The sequence below is a fragment of the Botryllus schlosseri genome, chromosome 1, assembly GCF_051294905.1.
Source record: "Botryllus schlosseri isolate E-star chromosome 1, Bs_hap1, whole genome shotgun sequence".
NCBI lineage: Eukaryota > Metazoa > Chordata > Ascidiacea > Stolidobranchia > Styelidae > Botryllus > Botryllus schlosseri.
Window position 1 is genome coordinate 2,833,185 of NC_137236.1, and position 23,435 is coordinate 2,856,619.

The window sequence follows — 23,435 nt, forward strand, 5'->3', positions numbered from 1 at the left end:
ATTTTAATGCTAATCTAATTTTCAACTGTCCTTATTTTTGGGTCAATATCGATGGCAACCCTGCCTATAGTTATGAACAGTGAGCAATTTCGCTATGCGATGTCAAACTCATTGTGTTGGCCTGAAAATCAGATACGCACTTTGTTGATTAGGAGTAGTAATATTCAGCTGCGCACTAATTCATGTCGACATGCACACTCCTGAATTTTGACAATGCTAGCAATTTTACTTGTTAATCGCGCAGTGCATTCTGCAGCGGAACACGGCGTTTGATTACGTGAATGTGACGTAATTTGTCAAAATATCGATGCACAATTTGATCACCGCCAGACTGATCGATCACACCAATATGGAATTTTACTACATTGCATTCATTTGATTCATTGTCAATTTACTAGAGAGCGGATTTTTGTTGACGAGGTCGTGACATTAGATCAGTGCTCTTATTGCTGCCTTACGCTACATAGTTAACTATTTCAGTGAATTGGATTACATAGCTCGATATTATTGAGACAGTGCTGATATTAAAACATCATATCAGTGGGTAAATACTGTACATCTCTGGGATGAATGCAGAGTAGGGCCGCTCAAAAAAATGTTCTTCAGATTCCACTGGCTATGTGATAAAATTGATAGGTTGGTTAAAACGACGCTATAAACCAAATTTGCCTTCAAGTCCAACCAGTAGAAGCGAGATACTTGCCATAGAAAGTTTTGAAATTATCATTAAAAAACACACAAATAAACCAAAATTTTCTGTCAACCCCATAAAATTGTTAGGCTATCAGTAGAGATGATGCATACCAAATTTGGCTAAATTCCAACCACTAGAAGCGAAGTTATTGCAGTAGAAAAATTTCCAATTCCATGATTTTATAGGAAATAATTATAGCTTTCAATACAACATCCATTGTAGTACAATATTTAAACTCAAATACTTTCCGGCACTTTAAAGGGATTTAAATGGATTTAGAAGCAAAACCAAATCTGTTTAACTCCCTTCAGGGTGCCGTTAACTCTTGAAATAGGCAACGAAAAAGTCTTTGAGTTTAATAAATATTCTACTACAATGGATATTGTATTGAAAGCTATATTCATGTTCTGTACCACGAACCAGCTATTTGATTAAATAATTAAAGAGTTAGCTACCGTAAAATTATTTTATTCGAATCCAGATTTTTTCTGCCGCAATAAATTCGCTTGTATTGGTTTGAATTGAGCCACATTTGGTGTGTATCGTCTCTACTGACATCCCAACAATTTTATGTTGTTGACAGAAAAATTTCAAAATTTAATTTTTTAATGATAAATCCAAAATTTTCTTTTTCAATAAAATCGCTTCTACAGGTTGCAATTGGCCCAAAGTTGGCTTGGAGCGTTGTTTTCACCAACCTAATAATTTTGTAACATAGCCGAAGAAATCGGAAGGTTTTTTGAACAGCCCTGATGTTGAAAATGTATATGTATAGTGCTTTCTATCACGACTATGACGTCACCAATCAAGTGCGATTGTCATGTCACAAGTCTCCGCATACCCACATAAAATTATAGTGGCTTGTTAGTACGCAACTGAATCATAGAATCGATCTCACTTCCCAATCCAATTTTCCAGATAGCGATTCAATCCGACGATGTCCGAGAAGTGAACGCATTGCTTTAGCTGAGAAATTATTGCGACGCAAATCCACTTTCTTCACCTGGAATGATGAATGAAATACGAATACAATGTCTGCCAATATCATGTCAAACTAACAGAGCTTTGCACAGACGTATTCAGGGCATATTTTGGAAGCTGAGTATGTTCAGCATTATTGTGATCCGCATGATAAAGGCAAACGACCGTAGGTTTAGAGCCACAGTCTTTTACTAATCCATTCAAACGGCTTCAATCAATTCTAGGAATACACCGTACTCTATAATTGAGATTACGATTTGATTTCAGTAAATGACTGCGAATTTTATTCACTTTCAATTTAATTTTTGCAACCGAGGCGGCCAAAGTAGGATCAACTGTAATTTGTAATTGAGCTGCATGTAATTATCAATATTTTTTCATATTACTTTAATTGTCATTGCAGCGTTTCTATTCTGTGTAATTGTAATTGTAATTTGATAAAAAATTTACTAATTACAATTTCACTTGCATTGTTATTGAAACCTGACAATCACAACATAAAATAATTAGCCCATTAACATGGGTGTTCTATGCGTACCTCGTTAACTAATTCAGCCATACTAAACTGTCAGTCTACTAAACTGTTCCCCATAGGCCAACTTCAGCTCCAATAGAAAACTTGGTGGATTACAATATAAGTTATTGAACAAAATCTTACTGGTCCGTGGACATATGAGCACGCGACATTACAGCATGCGAGACTTCGGCATGCGACAATTTGGCATGCGACACATGAGCATGTGGGTTAAATTACGAGTTAGGGTAGGTTAGGGTTGGATAGGGTTGGATTTATGGTTGGGTTAGGGTTAGGGGTTAGGTTAGGTTAGGTTAGGCTATGTTTCGGGTTAGGGTAAGTTTTTGGGTTATACAGTCACATGCTGAAGTGGCGCATGCTGATGTGTTCCATGCTGAACTGTCATTTTCCATTGTGTCGCATGCTAATATGTCGGGCAACCATCTTACTATTTCATAAATGGACGAAAAGTTCTGTGCTGAACCATTTCCTACACCACGGTGCAGTGTTTTTTTAAATCTATTTCCGGTACTGAGGCATGTTGCAGCAATTGCAAAAAGAAATTCAAGTTTTCAACTAAGACTTCATCACGCTAGATCACACATTTGTAGAGATGTTATCCCTATCTTACCTCCTACCTTAGCTTAATTTACTGGGGCTAGAACCTTTCCGCATCCTAATGTTCATCAAATGCAGTCGAACAGTTTTGAGCAAGTGAAAATGTAACTGCGAACCAAAATTTTGTAATTGGTAGTTATCAGCAGCTCTTTACTTTTGCATTCATTTTAATTTTACACACCTTATCGGTATCATCTTTATTGCCTTACCAATTACATTTCATTCACCATACTCAGCTCTGAGTATTCGTTTGAGTACATTTCAATGTCTTGTCTTGTATGCTATTCGCTATTAGTCGTTGCCAGTCGCTCGAACTTATTAGTCGCTTATAAAAAAAATTCTTTTTTGTATTTTTCAGAGCTCATGATTAGGAATAGTTTGAATACGTTCAAGTTTGTTTTTCTAATTAAGGGATATTCTACGTAGTACGAATCATGAATGAAACATGAATAGCTTGAGATTGTTGCTAAATACGTCACTACAGTTGTCAAAGAGCACTTCTCTACCGAATCAGTCAAACTTTCACCAGTAATTGTAATTATAATTGCTCTTACATGTTTAGCAGTAATTGTAATTGTAGTCAGGGTTCTAAAGACTCGAGTCACGAATTTCTGATGACTCGACTTGACTCGAGTAATTTTCGCAAAATTCCGAAATGACTCGACTCAACTCGACTCAATCTGTGTATTGATTCGACTTGGACTCGAGTCATTACGCATGACTCGAGCCAAGTCATATGACTCGAGACTCGCCAAGCCAAGACCGACATTTCATTGTAATTTCAGAGCATAGTAAAGTGACCACACTATTTGGATTTCGCCTATTGGTACTGGTACTTGAAAATGCGATCAAAAACTGCTACAAGTGAGGAAATTTAATATATTATGAATGCGAACCATTTGATATCAACAAACTGGGATAGCGACAAGATAGCGTAATGGTTAAGCGTCCGGCTTCTTGATCGGTAGGTCGTGGGTTCGATTCCGTGCCGGGTCAGACCGAACACCTGATTAGTAACATTGGTATCCATGGCTTCCCTGCTTGGCGCTCATGCATTACTGGGATAGCATGGAGGGGTGGTGCATGACTTAGAAAGCCGTAAAGGCTCTATCTGCACTTCCTTGTCCAGCGGCCTATGCACATCATGCACTCATGGTATACATATGCGCAGATTGTGTGTATGTGTATCATGAGTCGGTGTATATGCCGCAAAAAACATCAAGGACAAAAATTAACTACGTCTTTTTTTTTCCTTATAATAAGTGGGTTACCAAGAATTTAACCGGAAGCTGAGAAGTCAACACAATGACTTGGACTTGAGTCATAATGCCATGACTCGGACCCCACCCTTTGATCACTCCCTTGGACTCGGTCGTGAGTTGAAAATTACTCGACTTGACTCGAGTCAAAACTATGAAAATAAAATTACCTTTTTACTCAGATCCATTGTGACTAGGTTACAACTCTGATTGTAGTTGTTATTTGATATTTCTAGCATAGAGTAATTGTAATCATAATGAAATTAAAACATGAAATAGAGTAATTGCAATTGAAATTGAATTGATCCAACTCTGGAGGTGGCCCTATATTTAAATTAATACAAAGTGTACTAAATTGCGCGTAGCGCCGAGAAAAAATTCAGTAGCATAAATCTGCTATTATTGTTTATGTTTATTTGGAAAAAGATTTTCAGAGTACTTCAAGCCTTCAAAATAATGGACTTTGAGGCATATATTAAAATGTCCTTCCAGACACAACGTGAACAGTGAAATTCCGAACATGCCCCGGAAAATCCAGACGTATGGAAATCCTAATAACTTGAGAATTTCGGACAATCATCCGTGCGCGCAAGAGGAATGCTATTGTGATGCAACGATGCGTTCGGAAAATACACACACCGCACTGCGATGATCTAAATCAGCGGTGTCGAAGAGATCGAATGTTGAGTAATATTGATGTGCCAAATTACACCCACTCTAGTGGCAAAATGTGCGCACTGAGTTTACAGGTTTATGTAAAAATGTATCGCAAAGTAGTTCCACATAGAGGGGAAAAATATAGTTCCGATATCTGTTTCGCAGCGCTATGTAAGTTTGGGGTCAAACGGTCCCTGGTCCCCAAACCAAATTCCAACGTCTTCGTTTAGCCTAGCAGTGGTTCCCAACCTTTTTCGACCCATCGATCACTTATCAAGCTCAACACCGATCATCGTCCCCAAAATTTTGTGTACCAAAAAATTGCCATACAAACTGTAATCACCGGCGGGTGGACTGAAGTAATAAAAAAAGAGCTCAACTTTTTAGCTCGATGTCGAATTTGACAATTTTGCTGCTTCATAATAAAGTAGTACATTAGAAAATAGGACATTGGATTTGTGGTAACATTTTGGAAGAATTTGACTGGTCCAGCCAACGAGCTACCTGTAGGTTTGAATCCAGCCTGCGACGCCAGTTGAGTTTGACCACCCTGATTTCAATCCTACTCTCATATCAAGACTCCAGCATTAAATAGGAAATATGTCTGAAGATGGGAAAACTAGTATTCGATGCACGATGCGATTTTAGTTGACGAATAGGCTAACCTGCTTTTTTCTCCTGTGACCTATATAGTCCACCGCTGGCAGACACTCTAATTATAGTGGACGGCCTTGAATTCGCATGTTGATTATACGGTCCTTAGACATGGCACCCGCTCGAGTCGGACATGCGACTTTAATAGCCTATACCTACCGAGCGACATATCAATTCAAGTGTGTTATGCTTGAACTCACTTGTATCCCTTTTTCCAGACTCCCGGTAATGATCGCCAAAAGATCATCATTAATGTTGCAGTTGCGTAAATTCAAGCAATCCAGACTTTCACTCCTTACTGCAAGCGATCCGACGATATGAGCCTCATCGCGACTCAGTGAGATCTTGGATGCATCGATATCGGAAATTCGTCTCATAAGAGCGTCGTCTCCTGATTCATAGATTGCTGTATACAGTTCCATGCGAACGTGCTTGTCCTCCTTGTTCTTGAGTTGCGAACGTATCGATCCACCAAGAATTTGTTTTTTCAGCGACTGATTTGAGACTGTCAATCAAATAATGCACCTCACTATATCATATTACAATCGAGTAAAGAGATATAACAGTTTTCACAGAGGCACATCCAAGTGGTATAATGGAAGGCATATTTGCTCACAAATGTACGCCTGTTTTCACAGCGACACAATGAATCCATGAAGTATGTCATTGTTGTTAAATATAGAACCTAATGTTGTACCGTTCAAATTTCCAATTGCCTGTCACAGATCTTTCGGCTGCCTATGCGACATTATGTACGCAGTCCGACAGAAAATGAAACAGTTCTGATTGGATTGATCTCTTACTGCATTGTGACAATAGTGCGACAGAGCATGAATGCAATAAGCTCGTTGGATCTGTGCCCACCATACTGTCAAGCGTTAGAAATTGATTTTTCTACATTCAAATCCATCGAAATTCTTTTGCAACTTCGCAAAATATATAATTATAACCACTATCGAATGTAAACATAGAATGGCCACGAACAAATGGCTAATTATGTCGAGCGATTGTTCGGAACAATGAACGGTCACACTTAGTAACCCGGACTCAAAGCCTAAGACTTAACTAACATTTGAATTACTCCGATACTTGAAATATGACAAGACCAAACTCGCTCTTAGAGACGGATAATTCAAATTGTGTTTAATTGGAGTTTTCTTATGTATTCATATCTTATCATAAGATTTTGCAAGTAGCTTGTAATCGTCTTTCGTCGTCATGTGGCTGGCAAATGAATGACTGCAATCCAGGATGCGATGTGACGGGGGAGATAATGTAGTGGTTACGATAAGCACCCACCAAGCAGACGAACCGGGTTCGATTCCCGTCGGAGGTTTAGCTGGGGTCCTCTTCCCCTGACGTTGCCGTTCTTACGGTGACAAAAAAAGCGCAGAAAAAGACCCGACGAAGAAAGCACTCACAAGGAATGGAAAGAACTAATAGAAAGGGCCGCGGCATCCAAAAAAAAAACATCAAGAAGCACTGACATCGGACACTCTAGGCCGAGGAGGATGTTAGAGTAAAGGCTCGTTACTGATGCGTTTCGCTCGACATCCTCCTATCTGTTCATGACATCGCATTATGTCTTATCATATTGTGTGTGACTAGATCAGATGAAGAATATAACCCAACGATGCTATGTTATCTAACCTATCAGTGCCTATCAGTGCAGTCGGGGGGGGGGGGGGATGTCAGGCAGGCATCAATGTCAGTTTGTTAAAAGCGATATGTAGTATACTGCTAAAAAAAGTAGGAAAATCTGGCATAGGCATGAAAAGTGTCAGTGAAAATATCACCGTAATATAATTCTGTTTTGTGGGTTTCGCAATTTACAAATGACCAATACGCTTTACTGCATCCAATCCGCCTTGAAATTGAAGCGATAATGTTCTCAGTAAACGTAATCAGGAATTAAATATCATACTACTGCAGTCAATCAAGCGAGGGGGGGGGGATGTCAGGCAGGCATCAATGTCAGTTTGTTAAAAGCGATATGTAGTATACTGCTAAAAAAGTAGGAAAATCTGGCATAGGCATGAAAAGTGTCAGTGAAAATATCACCGTAATATAATTCTGTTTTGTGGGTTTCGCAATTTACAAATGACCAATACGCTTTACTGCATCCAATCCGCCTTGAAATTGAAGCGATAATGTTCTCAGTAAACGTAATCAGGAATTAAATATCATACTACTGCAGTCAATCAAGCGAAGGCATCGGGATAAATATAGCCTACTACGGTAACATACGTTTCATACCTATTTGTTTTACAGCTTCCAGGGTCTTGGAAGTAGCGGGAATACGATCATGAAAAACGATATTCTCCGACGAGACTCACCTTCATAAAGATTATCCGGTGTTTCGTCATAAATGAGGCCGCAAACGAATCTGCGGACGACCGACCATCGCTCTTTGTGCAAGTGTATAGAGTTGAAGCTAATGAACTTTGTAAGAGTCATTTCGACAATAAGTCCCGCTGCGAGGAATTCCTGGAGACTTTGATGGCAGAAGAAGAAAATGAAACTGCCATCCAACACTTTAGAACTAAGGAGGTTATTTCCTGGAACCTTCATCATGAGATCTCGAACTTCTTCTTTTGAAAGTCCAAACTTATTCAAATGATTTTCTGAGAATGTCACTCTCCCTTCTTTCATGCCACGATATGCCATCGCTTTCAATTTATTGATGACTCCGGCGATAGCATCAGCTTGAGTAATATTGTTCACGCTGCTTAGATTGGACATAATTTTTTTGTACAGTCCTGTAACCGTCTTAGGAGGAGGTTTGTCCGGATTCTTGGCCATGATCACTGCGGTTAAGACCAGAAAAACGGGAATGGAAACTAAATTGATCAGCCTTGGTGACATCGTTTCTATCTTCTTCCATGCTTCATCCCCATGTCGACGTAACAAAAGCACAAAAAGTGTCTTTGCGTCATCTAGAGTCAGACCAGAAAGTGTGATGATGTCGGCTGGTCGGGCTTTCACGGGTAAATCCGAGACTTGGAATTCTCGGGAAGAGATGACGATCTTTGTATCAGCGAGTAGATTACGTGAGAGGATGTTGTACATGATCGTTTTTGCTTTGGCTTTACTATACGGATTTATGTCCTCGTTACCATCTCTTTTGATTTTCCAAGTAGCCTGATCCAAGCCGTCGAAAAATAAAACTGCTTCTGATTGATGTTCGAGCAACCACCAATACGCATAATCCTCGTCGATCTCGTTCTGAAAGAGGCCATCGAAAAGAAATTTAGATGGTTTTATGAGTCCTTTATGTCGCATGCCTTTTATTTCTATATAACGTATCAATTTGTACTTTAGCTGAGAGGGGCTTGCAATGGTTTCTGTATTCGTAAGTGAATCGCCTACAGCTTTTCTAGCGATTCTACGCATGAGAGTGGTTTTCCCAGATCCCGCAGACGCCACAATGGCGGTGATAGAACTTTTCTCGTTGATGAATTGTTCCAAAACTTTATCTAGCTCGATAAATTTGTTGTCGTCAACGTTTTGTCGGAGGAATCCAAACTCTTTTCTGAACTCATTTTTCACCACCTCTTTCTTTTTCCAGAAGAATAGTTTCCTTTTTACTGCGACTTCCATTTCGTGTACCTCTTCATAATTGCCTTTGAAATATTCTGACTTAGTGACTCTTCTCATCTGGGGATGTACTTGGAAATTAGGCTTGCTGAGGTCGTCGGCGCCGATGTCTTCGAGAATTTTGTCCGCCGTCTTTTGGTACGCATTGTCGTTTATGCATTTTATCAGGGCTGAAGCTTTTTCTGCAAAATAACAATATTCTTTCCTAATTATATTTTATGAATAGAAATGATCGGACAAAAGCTAATACTTTATATAACCAGTATATTATAATATAACTAGGAATTCAAGAAAGATATAGAGATTTATATTGTGGATATTGCAGAATCTAGTGCTGTGGTTCTCAAACTTTGTTCAGTTATGGCCCATTTTCCGGTTTTAAAACGTCATGTGGCCCACCTTTTATCTTAGAGTCATAGTCCTGTTCAATGCGCGGTAATCGCCGCCGCTGATTTGTCTAAAATATGTGCATTACGGCTGTTCAAAAATAACTTTTTTTTTTTATTCCAGGCATTCACTGATTAATTTGTCAGATTACCCTAAAAAACGCTGCACAACAAATTTGGTTCAATTCTAACAAGTATAAGACTCCTCAGATCCAATTAAAAAATTTAGTTTATTAGGGAAAATGAAAAAAAAATCAGATTTTTCTGTCAACCCCATGAAATTGTTGAGCTGTCTTCAAGGACGAGGCAAAACAAATTTGACTTGATTCCTACTGGTACAAGCGGAGTTATTCGAGTTTTTCGTTGATAATTTTCGGATTATCTACCAATCAAGGATAATCCGAGAATTATCAACGAAAAACTCAAATAACTCGACTTCCACCAGTTGGAATTGAAATGCGGCCGTAAATAGCAAAACATTTGGCCACCCCTGATCTGGGCACTCATGAAATCGCACTGAGCGCGACGAAAAGTTTTGAATTTAGTAAATATCCTTCAACAAACGACCAACAAAATAATTTTGGACCACTTTGCGCTAGCCTAATTAGAAATTTGGGGTGTGGCATTATGGCCACCCGCTGTTCCACTCGCGTTGCGCAAACCAATGATCTAATCCCCGCTATGTGATTGGGGTTTTAGTTCTACTATGGTGGAGGATAATATAGCCATTGTGTGCCTGCTTTTAAACAATTCTTTGGCGAATGGCATAGTACAGAGAAGTGGAGAAAGATTTTTAATATGCAAATACGCAAGCGGTACAATGTAGGGGAGAGGAGGCCAAGATGAGACTTGGGGCAAGATGAGACATGCAATTTTTTCATAGGAAAATTTTCTGATGGACAGATTCCTTCAACTGTGTTGTTCCCATAATGTCATTCTATAGTCCTACCATATTAACAAGGCAAACAGATTTGAGTTTGGGCATAAAAATACCCGAAACTATATTTTCATAGTCTATATCAGTCATGTGTATTCATGTTTGTAAGGGCAAGGGCATATCCATCATAATACTTCATATTATGAAACAACATTACTGGAGCTGTTTGAGTTCAATATTAGCAGTGTAATCATGCACTTACCTCTGAAAAGTTATAGACAGAATTTTTATATTCAAGTTTATGCAATAATTGAGGTGTGGTGGTAAGATGAGACAAAACCACGGGGGTAAGTTGAGACATGGGTATCAGGCTTTTCTATTGAAGGCCTCGCAAGCTTCAAAATTTACTGTTGAAGGCACACAAAATGTAATTTTCGGCGGTCTCGCCTGGGCGTTCGTGAAATGGGAAACTATTGCAAATTTAAACGACAGAATCACCGTAATTTTCCGAATATAGTGCGCCCCCATGTATAATACGCATCCTTAAATTAGCGTGTAAATTCTGGGGTAAGCCTATACCCATGTATATACGCACCATGCATTCGCAGTACATGAATAGTTTTGTTTTAGTATATGATGTTGTTCTGTTTTGCGATGTCACTGTCGAACAATCATGACATAACCATTTCTAATCATAATACAATTACCGGCATTGTCTCTAAACGAGAGTAGATAGTCGCCAAAGCCTGCGAGGCGGGCGACGAGATATAGTTCAGGCTAGCGACACGACATCTTCTGCACGAGGCCTATTACAATTACAGATGCGATTACTCAGGCCAACGGTTATGTCGGGCGCACCAATCCTGTTGGAGATGCGACTGATAACGAAAGCGATTAAATCTTGCGCACATGGCCTCTTGTCTATGCGAGTGTTAAGGCCTGTCGTTGATGCGACGAATCAGCAAGGATTGCCGCTCACGCTTGTAGCAATCAGCGACCTAATTTCGCTCGCGCACAAACGGCAACCTACCTCAGCAAGAGATCCCGTGCTGTGCAGACGACTCTCTTTTCAAGGCTTGCTGTACCCATGTATAATACGCACCCCCCTATTTTAGGTCAAAATAACATTTTTATACCATTTTTTTAAATCACTCCTTTACATTTTTACACAATATTTGATGAAGTTTCAGTAAAAATTGGCATGAAAAATAGAGGAAAGTTGCAAAAAGTTGCACTATAAAATCCCTCCAAACAACTTAAAACATTAAAGTAAACAGATTTCGAGTATCTAGGAAGCTGTTGGAGGTTGTAAAAAAAAGTTGCAAAAGTTGCTAAAACTTGCTCTGATAATTTATTCATGTAAAATGAATTGCACATACTTTTAGGGCAGAGATAATAAAGTGGGATTAGCAATGAAGTCGATCACCGCGTTCTTCAGGATTTATCAACCCAGGATCAAGGAAACTGGTTGATCGCAGCGCATAAAGTTAGTGTGAATCTCATGATTTAACAAACCGGAACAAACTATAGATAACAGTTATCTATAAAAGCTGCGTATACTCCGTATCATTCCTACGCACATATCGTCGCAGTAGAATCAAAGTGACTTATGTCCATTTTACACATTTTGAGAAGATTGACTTCATGTAAAGTTTTCATCTTCTTTCAGTTATACATTAGCCCTGATTAACTTAGAATTATTAAAACAGACATAACCATGGCCACGATATGGCCGAAGAAAATTGCAAATTTTTCATGAACTTGATTTTTTCAAGTTTTAGAAATGGACATTCACAATTTGAGAACTGGACATAAGTCACTTTGATTCCACTGCGACGATATATTTCCGATATTGACCACGCCTACTGTCTCCTAGGTAATAGCTAAGAAATCAACGAATTATGTGCCCACCAATGCAAAGCGATATCAATATTCTATAAGCCGTTTCCTAACTGTACCGTACTAATTAGACACGACTTTCATTTCGCGATGATGATAATTCTACCTATTACAGTGGTAGTATCGTTATCAGCATGCTGCTGCTTCATTCAACAAAATGACAACTGACAGCCTATAACGTGTTTTCGCATTATGATGCAACACACAACGCCGCTTGTTTGAACACTCTTGACACCTTAATCAAAGACAAGCCTAGGACTAATTATTATTCTCCCCGATCAGCAAACTTTCTTATCTTTCCCCTTAAGATTGCAAAATCCCTTTAAAATACTACCATCACAATACTACCATCACATTACCTTGGGTTAATTTCTTCAAAATGTTTTGAAATAAGTATTTTATCCCGTAGTAAATAGCGTGTTGACATCGAAGAAAGAGGAACTGCTCCACTTTTGAAAGTGAGAGTGAGGGCCATTTGTACATTGAAGATGCTTCAAAGCTCTTTGGTCAAAATGATTAAATAAATATATTTATATTTGATAGCTACGAAATTAAATCTTCAGAATATTCCACCTGCAACCTTACGTGAAGTTTTCATGAAATGGGTTGCTTTGATCGAAATACCATCATGTTGAAGTTAATAGAGCAGATGGTATGAGCCCGTACCCTATGGTTGTTATGACAACCTAGATTTGATCCCGTATAGAGCACATACAATTATCATAGCGTTAATTGGTCGTGTCGTCGTCGGGCAAGACAGCTATTTCCAATAGTGAAGTCACATACCCAAAAATACTTACCCGACTTCGAACTCTTACCCTTCGTTTTTACTGCCATCCTAATAATATGGGGACACCTGACACAGGCAATTTTCGAAAAGGGGGCTGCAGGAAAAAAGTTAAGAACCACTGTATAGCCTCTACCATGTGTCACTTCTGTTTAAAAGTCACTGTAGCTTTGACATATAATCTGTCCGAAACGTGTTGTAGGCTACTTTTGAATAGCCCCATACCACCCTCGCATGAACGCTCGAAAAAGACAACTAATTTGCTATTACAACCCAGTGCAAAATACGTCTTAAACCCCGAGCTTCTTTTATATTTAAATTAAGATTTTAATATATTTGGTGGACCAGCACTGGTGAGAACCACTGTTGTACAGTACATGTACAATTGTATACAGTATATGGTGAACTGCTCGTGCAGCTTGCGTGCTATATATTGGTACGGGATTTTTCCCAGAAACAACATGCCATTTTCAGGGTGCGTGTTATACCTGGGAGCGTAATATACATAGAAAATTACAATACCACCCAATAAACTACCATAAACTGCGGTAACTTTAGCTATTTTTTGACAATTTTGCTCTATTTCTTGGGGAGCCAAGTTTTGTGTTTTTTTGGGTTATGGAGCAAAGATTAGAATTAACTAATCCAAAATCTTCGTGGTCTTAAATAAGTACTGTAATATTGTAAATTATGGCGTGAGGGGTGACTTTGGACAATACAGTTTTTGTATATCTTTACACTCTATTTCTTATGAAGCCTCTTAAACAAGGGTTATTTGGTGAGAGCTGATGAGAGCAGGGGCTGAAATGAAAAGAAATGATATACGCCTGGCCTATTGCATGAATTTCACCTAATCCCCCACCCCAAAAAAAGGAAATTAAAATTAAAAATTAGGTTTTAATGAAGGCCAATGCAGCCTTATCCATTCCCTATCTCAATTCCACTCATGTCTTCCTCAATAGGGACTTGAAAATAACACATGGTGACAAAATTATCCCACTGTTGGCGTCAGCAAACATTAGGCTTGCTACCGTGATTTATTGCTGATCTGAAATATTTTACTGGTCTTTAAAATATGAATTTGCTTTCCCTTTCCTATGTCCTCTGATGGGTATATTTTGTGGTGATTTGTGCCACATTTAGCGGGCGTATCTTTAAGAGCATTTGATAAGATTTAAAAGTATCTTCCACCCGCTTGCAATCTCTCGGCTGATTGCCTACCCGTTTTACAAATATTTTGGCAAACTCTTAATTTATTCAACTTGTCATTTCACTTAAAAAGCGATCAGGCAGTTCATAACGAATAAAGTTGTCGATACACTTTGAAACAGATGAAACAGCCACTTTTCAGAGCTCTAAATATCACATTTTCCACTGTCCATATTTACCCCGTTCTGATAAAATATGATAGGGTAACTTTGGACATCATATTTTCCTATACTGAGCTAAGGTTGAGCCCGCTGAGATGTTTGCCACGGATTAAGACTACTTGGAGTTATCTGCAGCCGAGTTTTGAATCTATGACTAACATGCTATCTATGATTGTTTGAAAGAAATTCAATAACCATTTATTTTGATGAAATTGACCACCGCCGTTAATTTATCAATGTTGGGTCAGGTTTATCTGGTGAAATGAATCCACATTTTATTGAGACTACTTGTGGTACTGTTGCCTTATGAAAAAGAATATTGGACATCCAACGGCAACCCCATTCCATCAATAATCATTTGAATCTTTTACTGCTTAGTGTCCAAGTTACCCCCAAGTTCAAAGTTACTCCGGTTTACGGTTATTAAATTTTATAAACGGAATAGCCTGTAACCTAGAACAGTTTTTAAAAGTCGGTGATTTTGAGAGACATGAGTGAAAACAGTGTTAGAGATCCAGTTCTATACAAGCAAAACCATTGAGTATACGGATACAATATTTTTGAATACCACAGAAAAGTAGAGGGATAACGTTACTGATTACTGGGGCAAGTTTTTGTTGCAGTAAAATCGCGAGAAAGTTGCACAGAAGTTGAATTAGTAGGATATGAAATACTTGAAAGGTTCTGTTGTATAACCAAGTTCCTGCAGAGCTATCAAATTTGTTACTCTGCCATTTCGCGAACATTCTGGCGAGACAGCCAAAAATTATATTTTTTCCCGGTACACATCAAGAAAATTACGCAATGCCTGAATAATTTTCCCCAAAAAGTCAAACAGCATAACGATAAACCCCTGCCCCTAAAACAAATCAAATAGCAACCCCCTAGGTCTGCAAACTTGAACCAAGATGTTGCGGAAAAATCATTCTTAGCGACTGTAACAAATTCAATGGCCTGAATAAGGTGAACCAATGAAAATGTAATTTTCGGCGGTCTCACATTGGCGTCCATGAAATGGAAAACTATCTCAAATTTAAACGTCAGAATTACTTAAGCGATCTATTTACATATTGTTCCGACACGGTCGTGCTTGGCAGGGGCAGTTGAACTTCTTATACTTGCAAGCCATTGTGTCACAGATAACACAGTGACATTCAGCTAACGTATCATATAGCTCTTTGGCATGCAAAAAGAGAATAGAACCATACTAGAAATAATTTGAAGCATGTTTTCAAATCACTCCTTTACATTTTGACGCAATATTTGATAAAAATTGCAGTACAAAGAAAAATACTGAAAAGTTGCAAAAAGTTGCACTATAAAATCCCTCCAAACAGCTTAAAACATCAGTGTACATAGATTCTGAGATCCAGGAAGCTGTAAAAAGACTTGCAAAAACTTGCCCTACTGGTTACCTTTGGTCTAGTCTTTAGAGGGGCCAAAAAATACATGTTAACTCTTTAATTAGGAAATGAATGGAAAAAGTTTGGGAACCCCTGAACTACAGAAGATATGAAGGTCATAGCAAAAATACATTATTATTGGTGATCAATATGTTGCCAGCACTAATCCCAGTAAAAATATGGTGATTATGGGTCCCAAGTATTATTCATAACCAGATTTCGTTGATTGTTACTGCGTGATTCTATATCAATCATGAAGTTCAATTACTTTAATATTGATTGCTTGAGATGGTGATGGTCATAAAACAGCTTGGTCAGATCACCTCGTCTAAAGATACAATAGATGGACCTCTTGAACCGGACAATAAAATGAACTCAAGGGTAGAACTGCTTAGAACACGACAATTCTCAAAAACAAGTCAACAACGTAAAATTCGAATATTGTTAGTGTAATGCTGTCTACAGAAATATTGCATACCGGTACGCTAGTTTCAAGAAAAACAAATTGTCTACTTTTGCCTGCGAAACATCACTGTCACAACTTTAAAAGTACCATAAATATTTAAAAACATCTCATTTGCTCAGCATTCAGTGTTACCAGTGGTGGCTTTTGGGGTAGGCGAGGTAGGCGGTCGCCTAGGGCCCCCCCTGGTTGATTTGCGCGCTTTCGAGGCCCCCCCCCCCCCCCCCTCCTCAGTTTACGTGCTTTTTTCAACTATTTCTCCGGTTCACGCGCTTTTTTTCAAGTATTACCATTTTCCGAATAACCGCGGAATCCTTGTATCCATAAAGAATCTTGGTATTGTACCGTAAAGAGGGGTCATCAATCCACATTTTTTAGTTATCATTTTATGAATAACCACAAAAATCCATGCACCAATGTGGAATATGGTACCGTAAGCAGTTGTCGATCATTAAATTTCTGCACTAGTTGCAAGAGCTCACTCTGATTTTATGATCTCTATCCATTTCGACATTAGCTAAAGGGCCCCCTCCTACATTTATGCGAATGTAATCATTTTACGAATAACCGTGAAAATATGTGTACCCATGTAGCATCTGGTACTCTAAACAGTAGTCGATCATTAAATTTCTGCATCCGCTAAATAGCTTACTTTGATTTTATGAGCCCCCCCCCCTACATTTATGCGAATTTTCGTAATCATTTTGCGAATAACCGTGAAAATATATGTACCGATGTCGAATATGGTACCGTAAACACTCAGTCAATCATTAAATATCTGCACCTGCTAAAATAGCTTACTTTGAGTTCATGAGGGCCCCCCTGCCACATTTATGCGAATTTTAGTTATCATTTTGCGAATAACCGTGAAAATACATGCAGGCCTACCGATGTAGAATATGGTACTATAAACGGTGCTCGATAATTGAATTTCTGTGCTTGTTAAAAGAGCTTACTCCGATTTTATGTCAATGAGGTCATATTATAACATGGAATGAATTATTACAGAATATTTACTTCCTAGTGGCAGCAGTGTATATTTCAGTGCATCAAAATTTTCCAGTATATGTTTGTGTGAGATTCTACTTGCTAGCTCTTGATGCCAGCTTTCATATGATATGTTAATTTCTAATGAAGCGAGTCCACACTGAGCCTGAATATCCAAAATATCAAAGGAAATAGTCATTTGAAAAGCCAATGAAAGCATGTAGGCTAGTATAGCCTATATATTGTTGTTTACTAGGTGCCATTCTCATGACTCAACATATTTGTTGTGAATTAGGCCTTTTCTGAAGGAAGTGTCTACTCGTCCGGACCCGGACGAATAAAGTTCCTCAGGCTATTCGTCCGGTGTAAGCATGCCGCAACTGCAGAATGGGTGCCGGCGATTTCCGGAACTGTGGGCCGTAACTGCGGCATGAATTCCGAGAGTAGGTTCGCCTCTTATGAAGACTTAAAAAGTGCTTTGGAGAAATACCAGAAAGAAAATTACGTCCAGCTCTACAAGAGAGATTCACGTACGCTCGATGCAGTAAGAAAGCGAACCACTCGGCGAAATTTCAATGATGCGCTCAAGTATGGCCAGATATCTTTTCACTGCATCCACGGCGGCCGTAGATTTCAGAGCTTATCTAAGGGTCTACGACCTAACCAACGGTAAGTAAGCGTTACGTATGATACGGAATTTCCACCGGGTCCACAACCACATGAACATGAAGAAGCAATGTTCCCCATGAGCATTTTGTAGTCTTGGTATCGTGAAATTAGGGTTAAATTAGCCTCAGCCTAAACCCCAACCCATTCCTATGACACCCCACCACCTCATCTTACGACACCCTAATCCTAACCCACACGTGCTGACACCCCAATCCCTAACCCCACACATGCAACCGCAACCCCTATCCTAACCCCGCACACGCAACTGCAACCACACCCCCACCCTAATCCTAACCCCACACATGCAACCTCATCTTACGACACCCTTCTAACCCCACACATGCAACCGCAACCCTGCCACCCCTATCCTAACCCCGCATACGCAACCCAACACATGCAAACCCCACACATGCAACTGTAACCCCACCACCTCATTTTACGCATACGCAACCCCGCATACGCAACCCAACACATGCAAACCCCACACATGCAACTGTAACCCCACCACCTCATTTTACGCATACGCAACCCCACACGTGCAACCCTGCCACCCCTATCCTAACCCCGCATACGCAACCCCCACACATGCAACTGTAACCCCATTTTACGCATACGCAACCCCACACATGCAACCTCATCTTACGACACCCTAATCCTAACCCACGCGTGCTGACCCCCCAATCCTAACCCCACACATGCAACCACAATCCCGCCACCCCAATCCTAACCCACCCGACCCTAATATCCCCCACCCCAACGCGAAAATCAATTTATTTTAACGTTTATAAATTCTCACATGTTCATAGGAAGCATTGGTTTCATGGAGACCACTTCCTGATGTGTGGAGAATAACAAAGAAGTGCCCCCTTTTTAGCTCGCTACTGGACTACGAGTAGCGGCACTGCCACACATGCTGTGCATTACGCTTGAAATACAGGGTAACGTATCACGATTTCATTGCAGCACTTTCCGTAAAGAGTGCCAAGCTCATATCAGGTTTAGTACATCAGAGGATGGGCAGTATCTCATAGTGAAGAGTATTAATGAACAGCATAACCACGGGTTGAGCAAGGTAATATGCGATTATCACTATTGAATCAATAAATGACAACTAATGCATAATCACCGTTATATTTTTTCATTTTGATCTGATGATTCAATAAATGACAACTAATGCATAATCACCGTTATATTGTTGGAATTTATTGCAGGTCGCCTTCGATCACTTGCCACATCAGCGTAAGTTAGACTCGCAGCAGAAAGAAGAGATCAAAGAACTGCTGAGGCTGAAGGCAAATAAAAAGCTACTACAGAATCATTTACAGAATTCGTTAGGTCGGGTCGTGCTTCTAAAAGACCTGCACAACATCGCGACTGCTAGAAGTACCAATGAATTATCAGAACTAGAGGCGACAGTAACGGAGCTGAAAGAAATTCCAGGTAAAACAATTATGTGACGGTACCCAATTTTGATACTTATACTGATACTGTGTTTAGGAGCTATTGTGGAAATAGTGGTATCAGAAGAAAATGTCTTGAATGGTATTTTTTTTCAAGACAAGGAAATGCGACTGACATATCAGCAATATCCTGAAATATTGTTCATTGATGCAACATACAAGTTGAACGACTTGAGAATGCCACTTTATCTGATGATTGTCGAAGATGGTAATGGAGAAAGTGTAGTAGTTGGTGTGTTTGTGTTGGCGTCGGAAGATGCAACATCCATAGCCCAGATGGCAAAAATCTTCAAAAGAAATAATAGTAGATGGAGTGAAACGGTCACAATCATGGCAGACAAAGATTTTACCGAGCGCCAAGTCTTCAAGGCAGAATTCTCAGATGCAAAAATTCTGATATGCCTATTTCATGTCTTGAGGACATTCCGCAGAGAATTGACATGCGACAAAATGGGAGTAACTGCATCACAGCGGCTTGAAATTTTGAGTATTGTTGAAGAAATGGCCTACGCAAGGTCTCACCAACGTTACATACACTATTCACAAGCAACATCTCAGGTTAATTAAGCTACCAGACATCATGTTATTAGGACTGCTTTCACAAAATATCAGTATCAATAAACTCCTATATTTGTTGCAATTTGATTACAATAAAGAAATTATCTTAAATCACAGACCAGGTCACTATACTCACTGGATTTAGATGTATGTTGCAATTTCATGATGTTTGCATGTTTGTTTACCTTCAGATTGCGCTATAGCAGTGTCCGAAGTCTGTGATGCAGAAAATAGCACCCCAGCAGTGTCCGTAGACTGTAGCAAAATCACCATGACACCAGACAAGTTCACGGGTTGGTGTCAAATAAATCCAAACTTTATCTTGCTACACTATAGTAAAACTGATCTTGCTGTTTCAGATCTTTCCAACATTCATCTGCCATCAAAACTGAAAAAAAGAGGACGCCCAAAAGGCTTGGAACAAACTGTGGTTGGCCTTCCGAAGAAGAAGAAATGTGACACTCCAGTTCCATTTAAAAAAATACATCCTAAAGACAGAGACCGATGTAAGTTTATTTCATGCAGAACTTCAGCAAATTTCACTTCTGCCTTATTCACAGTGATGCTGTCATGGTTTGTATCACCATCTGACACTAATGAAGCAGTGTATGGAAAGAAATTGGGCAGTAAGTCTGTCACGTCTGACACTCGTCTCATCCCCAACAGCTGCCTTGATGAGACTGTGAATATACTCCACATCAAGAATTACTTCGCATATGATGGATGGGCTGCTGTGATGAAGGCATTCCAAAGTAAATATAGTCAGAAAGACTGGTACTGTGGAGTATGCGACCTTCAACTTACAAAGAGCAATTCAATTCGTTGCGACTCCTGTCTCAACCGGGATCATCTTCTATGTGCTGGACTAAACACTTACCCTAAACAAAACAAATGGTTCTGTGGCCGCTGCAAAAAATAACAGATGCCTCTGTTAGAAAAATATGTAGCGGCAACTTTGACATTGAAAGTAGGCTACTTAGTTTTCATGCTTGATGTTCCCAGTGAAAACACGCTATCAATGCTTGAATATCTTGAAAGCAGCAAATTGTATGCACAGCATTTACTGTCACCTGCAATAAGGAATGTGCGGAAATGCCAGCATGCATACCAGATTAACACCCAATGATCATATAAACATTGAAGTTGTACACAAATATTTTTCGAACAGTTTGTCGTATGTGTTCGATGACTTTTTCATACCTGCTTAAGTTGTTCACTCCCTTAATTCAGGACCCTCACCGAAGGGAAATATCTACTTGGGCCCATTTAATAGTTACCTAACCAAGAGATCTATCGACTGACCGATCATTTTGAATGGATTACCATCTGTGAACTGCTGTATGGCAGATTATAAAAAAAATTACCTCATTACCTCTTGTCACCGTAATAACACTCTTGCCATACCTAATTACCTCTGATAGTCCTATTAACACTCTTGACCTACCTGATTACCTCTGATAGTCGTATTAACACTGTTGCCCTACTTTGCCCAGACATTGCTTCATTCATTTATTCATTTGCTATCATTTAATTTTTCTTCATCTTTTCAGCTACAATTCGTTACAGACGGATGATGCAGAGACAATGTAGGCATATACTCGTTTTATGGGGTTTTTATCAGACCACTTGACTTCCAAGGCTGTATCGATCTCTCCTATCCGACACCAAATACTGGTATTTTTCTCCTATTAACACTGTTGCCCTACTTCGCCTAGACATTGCTTCATTCATTCATTTGCTATCATTTAATTTTTCTTCATCTTTTCAACTACGATTTGTTACAGTCAGATGATGCAGAGACAATGTAGGCATACTTGTTTCATGCGGGTTTTATCAGACCACTTGACTTCCATGGCTGTATCGATCTCTTCTATCCGACATCAAATACTGTGCATGCACATGTTTTCTGTATGATCATTGCTGCTGTCCATTTGTTCTGTATTTCTGTTGTATGAAAATAAAGACGCACAGTCTCTCTCAGTTGGTATTCCAATCATTACTGCACAGCAACATCAAGTATGAGTACTCGTAGTACAGCAGAGGTGACAATTCCGTCTTAGCTGTGCAAGTTCACGTACAATTGGTTAGGTCAATGGCGCTTGCATGAGTTCAGAAATAGGTGGAGACAGCAAGAATTTCAGCGAATCGTTCGTGTTCTGACTGCATCCGGTTATTTAACGATAGCACTTTGGAGCTCTTCGTATGGCGCAAACATTCCCTCGGAGCTCCAATTATGAGCTTACAAATCACTATCCTACTTGTTCTCACTACATTAAGCGTAGGTAAACATCTCTTGTAAAGGTAAAGGTGGGCGTCAAGTTCTGGTACTTTCAACACAGCTATTTGCAATTATTAGTATGGCGTAAACTTTCCCTCGGACCTATAATTATGAGCATACAAATCAGTAACAGTAACCATTGAAATCAGTAACCAGAAGGGCGAATAAATAATGTACAAAACCGAAGCCTGTCAAAAACGCATACAGTCTCCATAGTAACGGGCCTACGTCACACGGTGCCGGACGAATAGCCTGAGAAAATTATTCGTCCGGGTCCGGACGAGTAGCCACTGCCTTTTCTGAATGGAAATCCATTTCTTGTCTGGCAGCTTCCTAAATACTCAAAAGTTATGTAGTATGGTGTTTTAAGCTGTTTGCAGGAATCTTAAATTGCAACTTTTCTTCAAGCAATTTTTACAGCTTTTCGATTTTTCATGCAACTCACTTTTTACTTGAAATATTTGGTAGGCCTACTACATGTAAATAGATCGCTTGATTATTTCACTGTCGTTTGAATTTGAGGTCATTTCAGATTTGACGTACATTCAGGCTAGACCGCCGTAAATTATATTACCACTGGGTCAATTTTTTTAGGCCATTGATTGCGACAGTGCCTTGGATACGCATCGATTCGAGTATCTCATACCTTAATAATTTCAAGGAACTTATCCATAAATGTACCTTTTTAGTGTAACTTTGGTGAAAAATAAATGCAACTTTCCACGGATTTGACTGCAACCAAAATTTGCCCTAAGATCAGGTGTTGCATAAGACAATTTTGACCATTACATTCTTCAAATGGGCTACCAGTTCAATATAAATATGACTCGGTAAACAGCATATTAAGTAAGGTGCACTCGTCAGTTGACAACCGTACATTTCATTACGGTAGCTACGATGAGTTTGGTATCACTCATTTAAATGTTATGTTGTAATTTGTAGCATCAGTATCTCCTAATTACCGTACCCTAGTCAAGTATCTGCTACAATGCTGCGAGTACATGCTAAATGTAAGTCAGGATCTCAGAAAAGGATGTGGTTCAGATTCAGAAAGAAATGACAATGCAAATTTTGAACTGCTACACAAATATTTTAACCATCAATGTCAGCTCAGGAATGTTCTGCACAAATTGAGGATGATGCTGTTTTTGCAACAACTATAATGCCTTATGACTTAAATGATGTAACAGTGCTTTCAAATACGTATAGCCTATGGTATTTGATTGTAGTGGTCTTTTGTCTATGCTATTTGTGGCATTTTAGGTTTAATTCAACCAGGCAAGTTCTTACAGACAAAAAGATTTTCTCTATAACTTACAAATTT

At 39.2% G+C, this 23,435-nt stretch overlaps 3 protein-coding genes across 6 annotated transcripts in view; 2 read left to right on the forward strand and 1 right to left on the reverse strand.

Annotated features, from left to right (window-relative positions):
• The window catches only part of LOC145435636 (uncharacterized), a 163,519-nt gene that overhangs the window by 134,301 nt on the left and 5,783 nt on the right, over window positions 1-23,435 (reverse strand). For all 3 annotated transcript variants that reach the window (XM_080313205.1, XM_080313867.1, XM_080314368.1), the window contains exons 3-5: window positions 7,714-9,156; window positions 5,578-5,882; window positions 1,593-1,697 (exon numbers count right to left, since the gene is read on the reverse strand). In XM_080313205.1, coding sequence (XP_080169331.1) covers window positions 1,593-1,697; window positions 5,578-5,882; window positions 7,714-9,156 — 1,853 coding nt within the window. The remainder of the gene's footprint in view (window positions 1-1,592; window positions 1,698-5,577; window positions 5,883-7,713; window positions 9,157-23,435) is intronic.
• On the forward strand, window positions 17,442-19,842 carry LOC145437309 (zinc finger SWIM domain-containing protein 3-like). The gene is made up of 4 exons (XM_080314510.1): window positions 17,442-17,815; window positions 18,779-18,887; window positions 19,027-19,255; window positions 19,313-19,842. The coding sequence occupies exons 1-4, from the start codon at window positions 17,577-17,579 to the stop codon at window positions 19,840-19,842; spliced, it is 1,107 nt and encodes a 368-aa protein (XP_080170636.1). The 5' UTR covers window positions 17,442-17,576.
• Window positions 19,815-21,813, forward strand: LOC145439870 (uncharacterized). Of its 2 annotated transcripts, XR_013915372.1 has the most exons (3): window positions 19,827-20,126; window positions 20,193-20,339; window positions 20,394-21,813. XR_013915372.1 is itself a non-coding variant. In XM_080317532.1 (2 exons), exons 1-2 carry the CDS (start codon window positions 20,105-20,107, stop codon window positions 20,750-20,752), a joined length of 582 nt encoding a protein of 193 aa, XP_080173658.1. In that variant the 5' UTR covers window positions 19,815-20,104; the 3' UTR covers window positions 20,753-21,813. The 2 variants fall into 2 exon arrangements, 1 of the variants encoding a protein (XP_080173658.1); XM_080317532.1 differs by having other exon boundaries at window positions 19,815-20,126; window positions 20,193-21,813.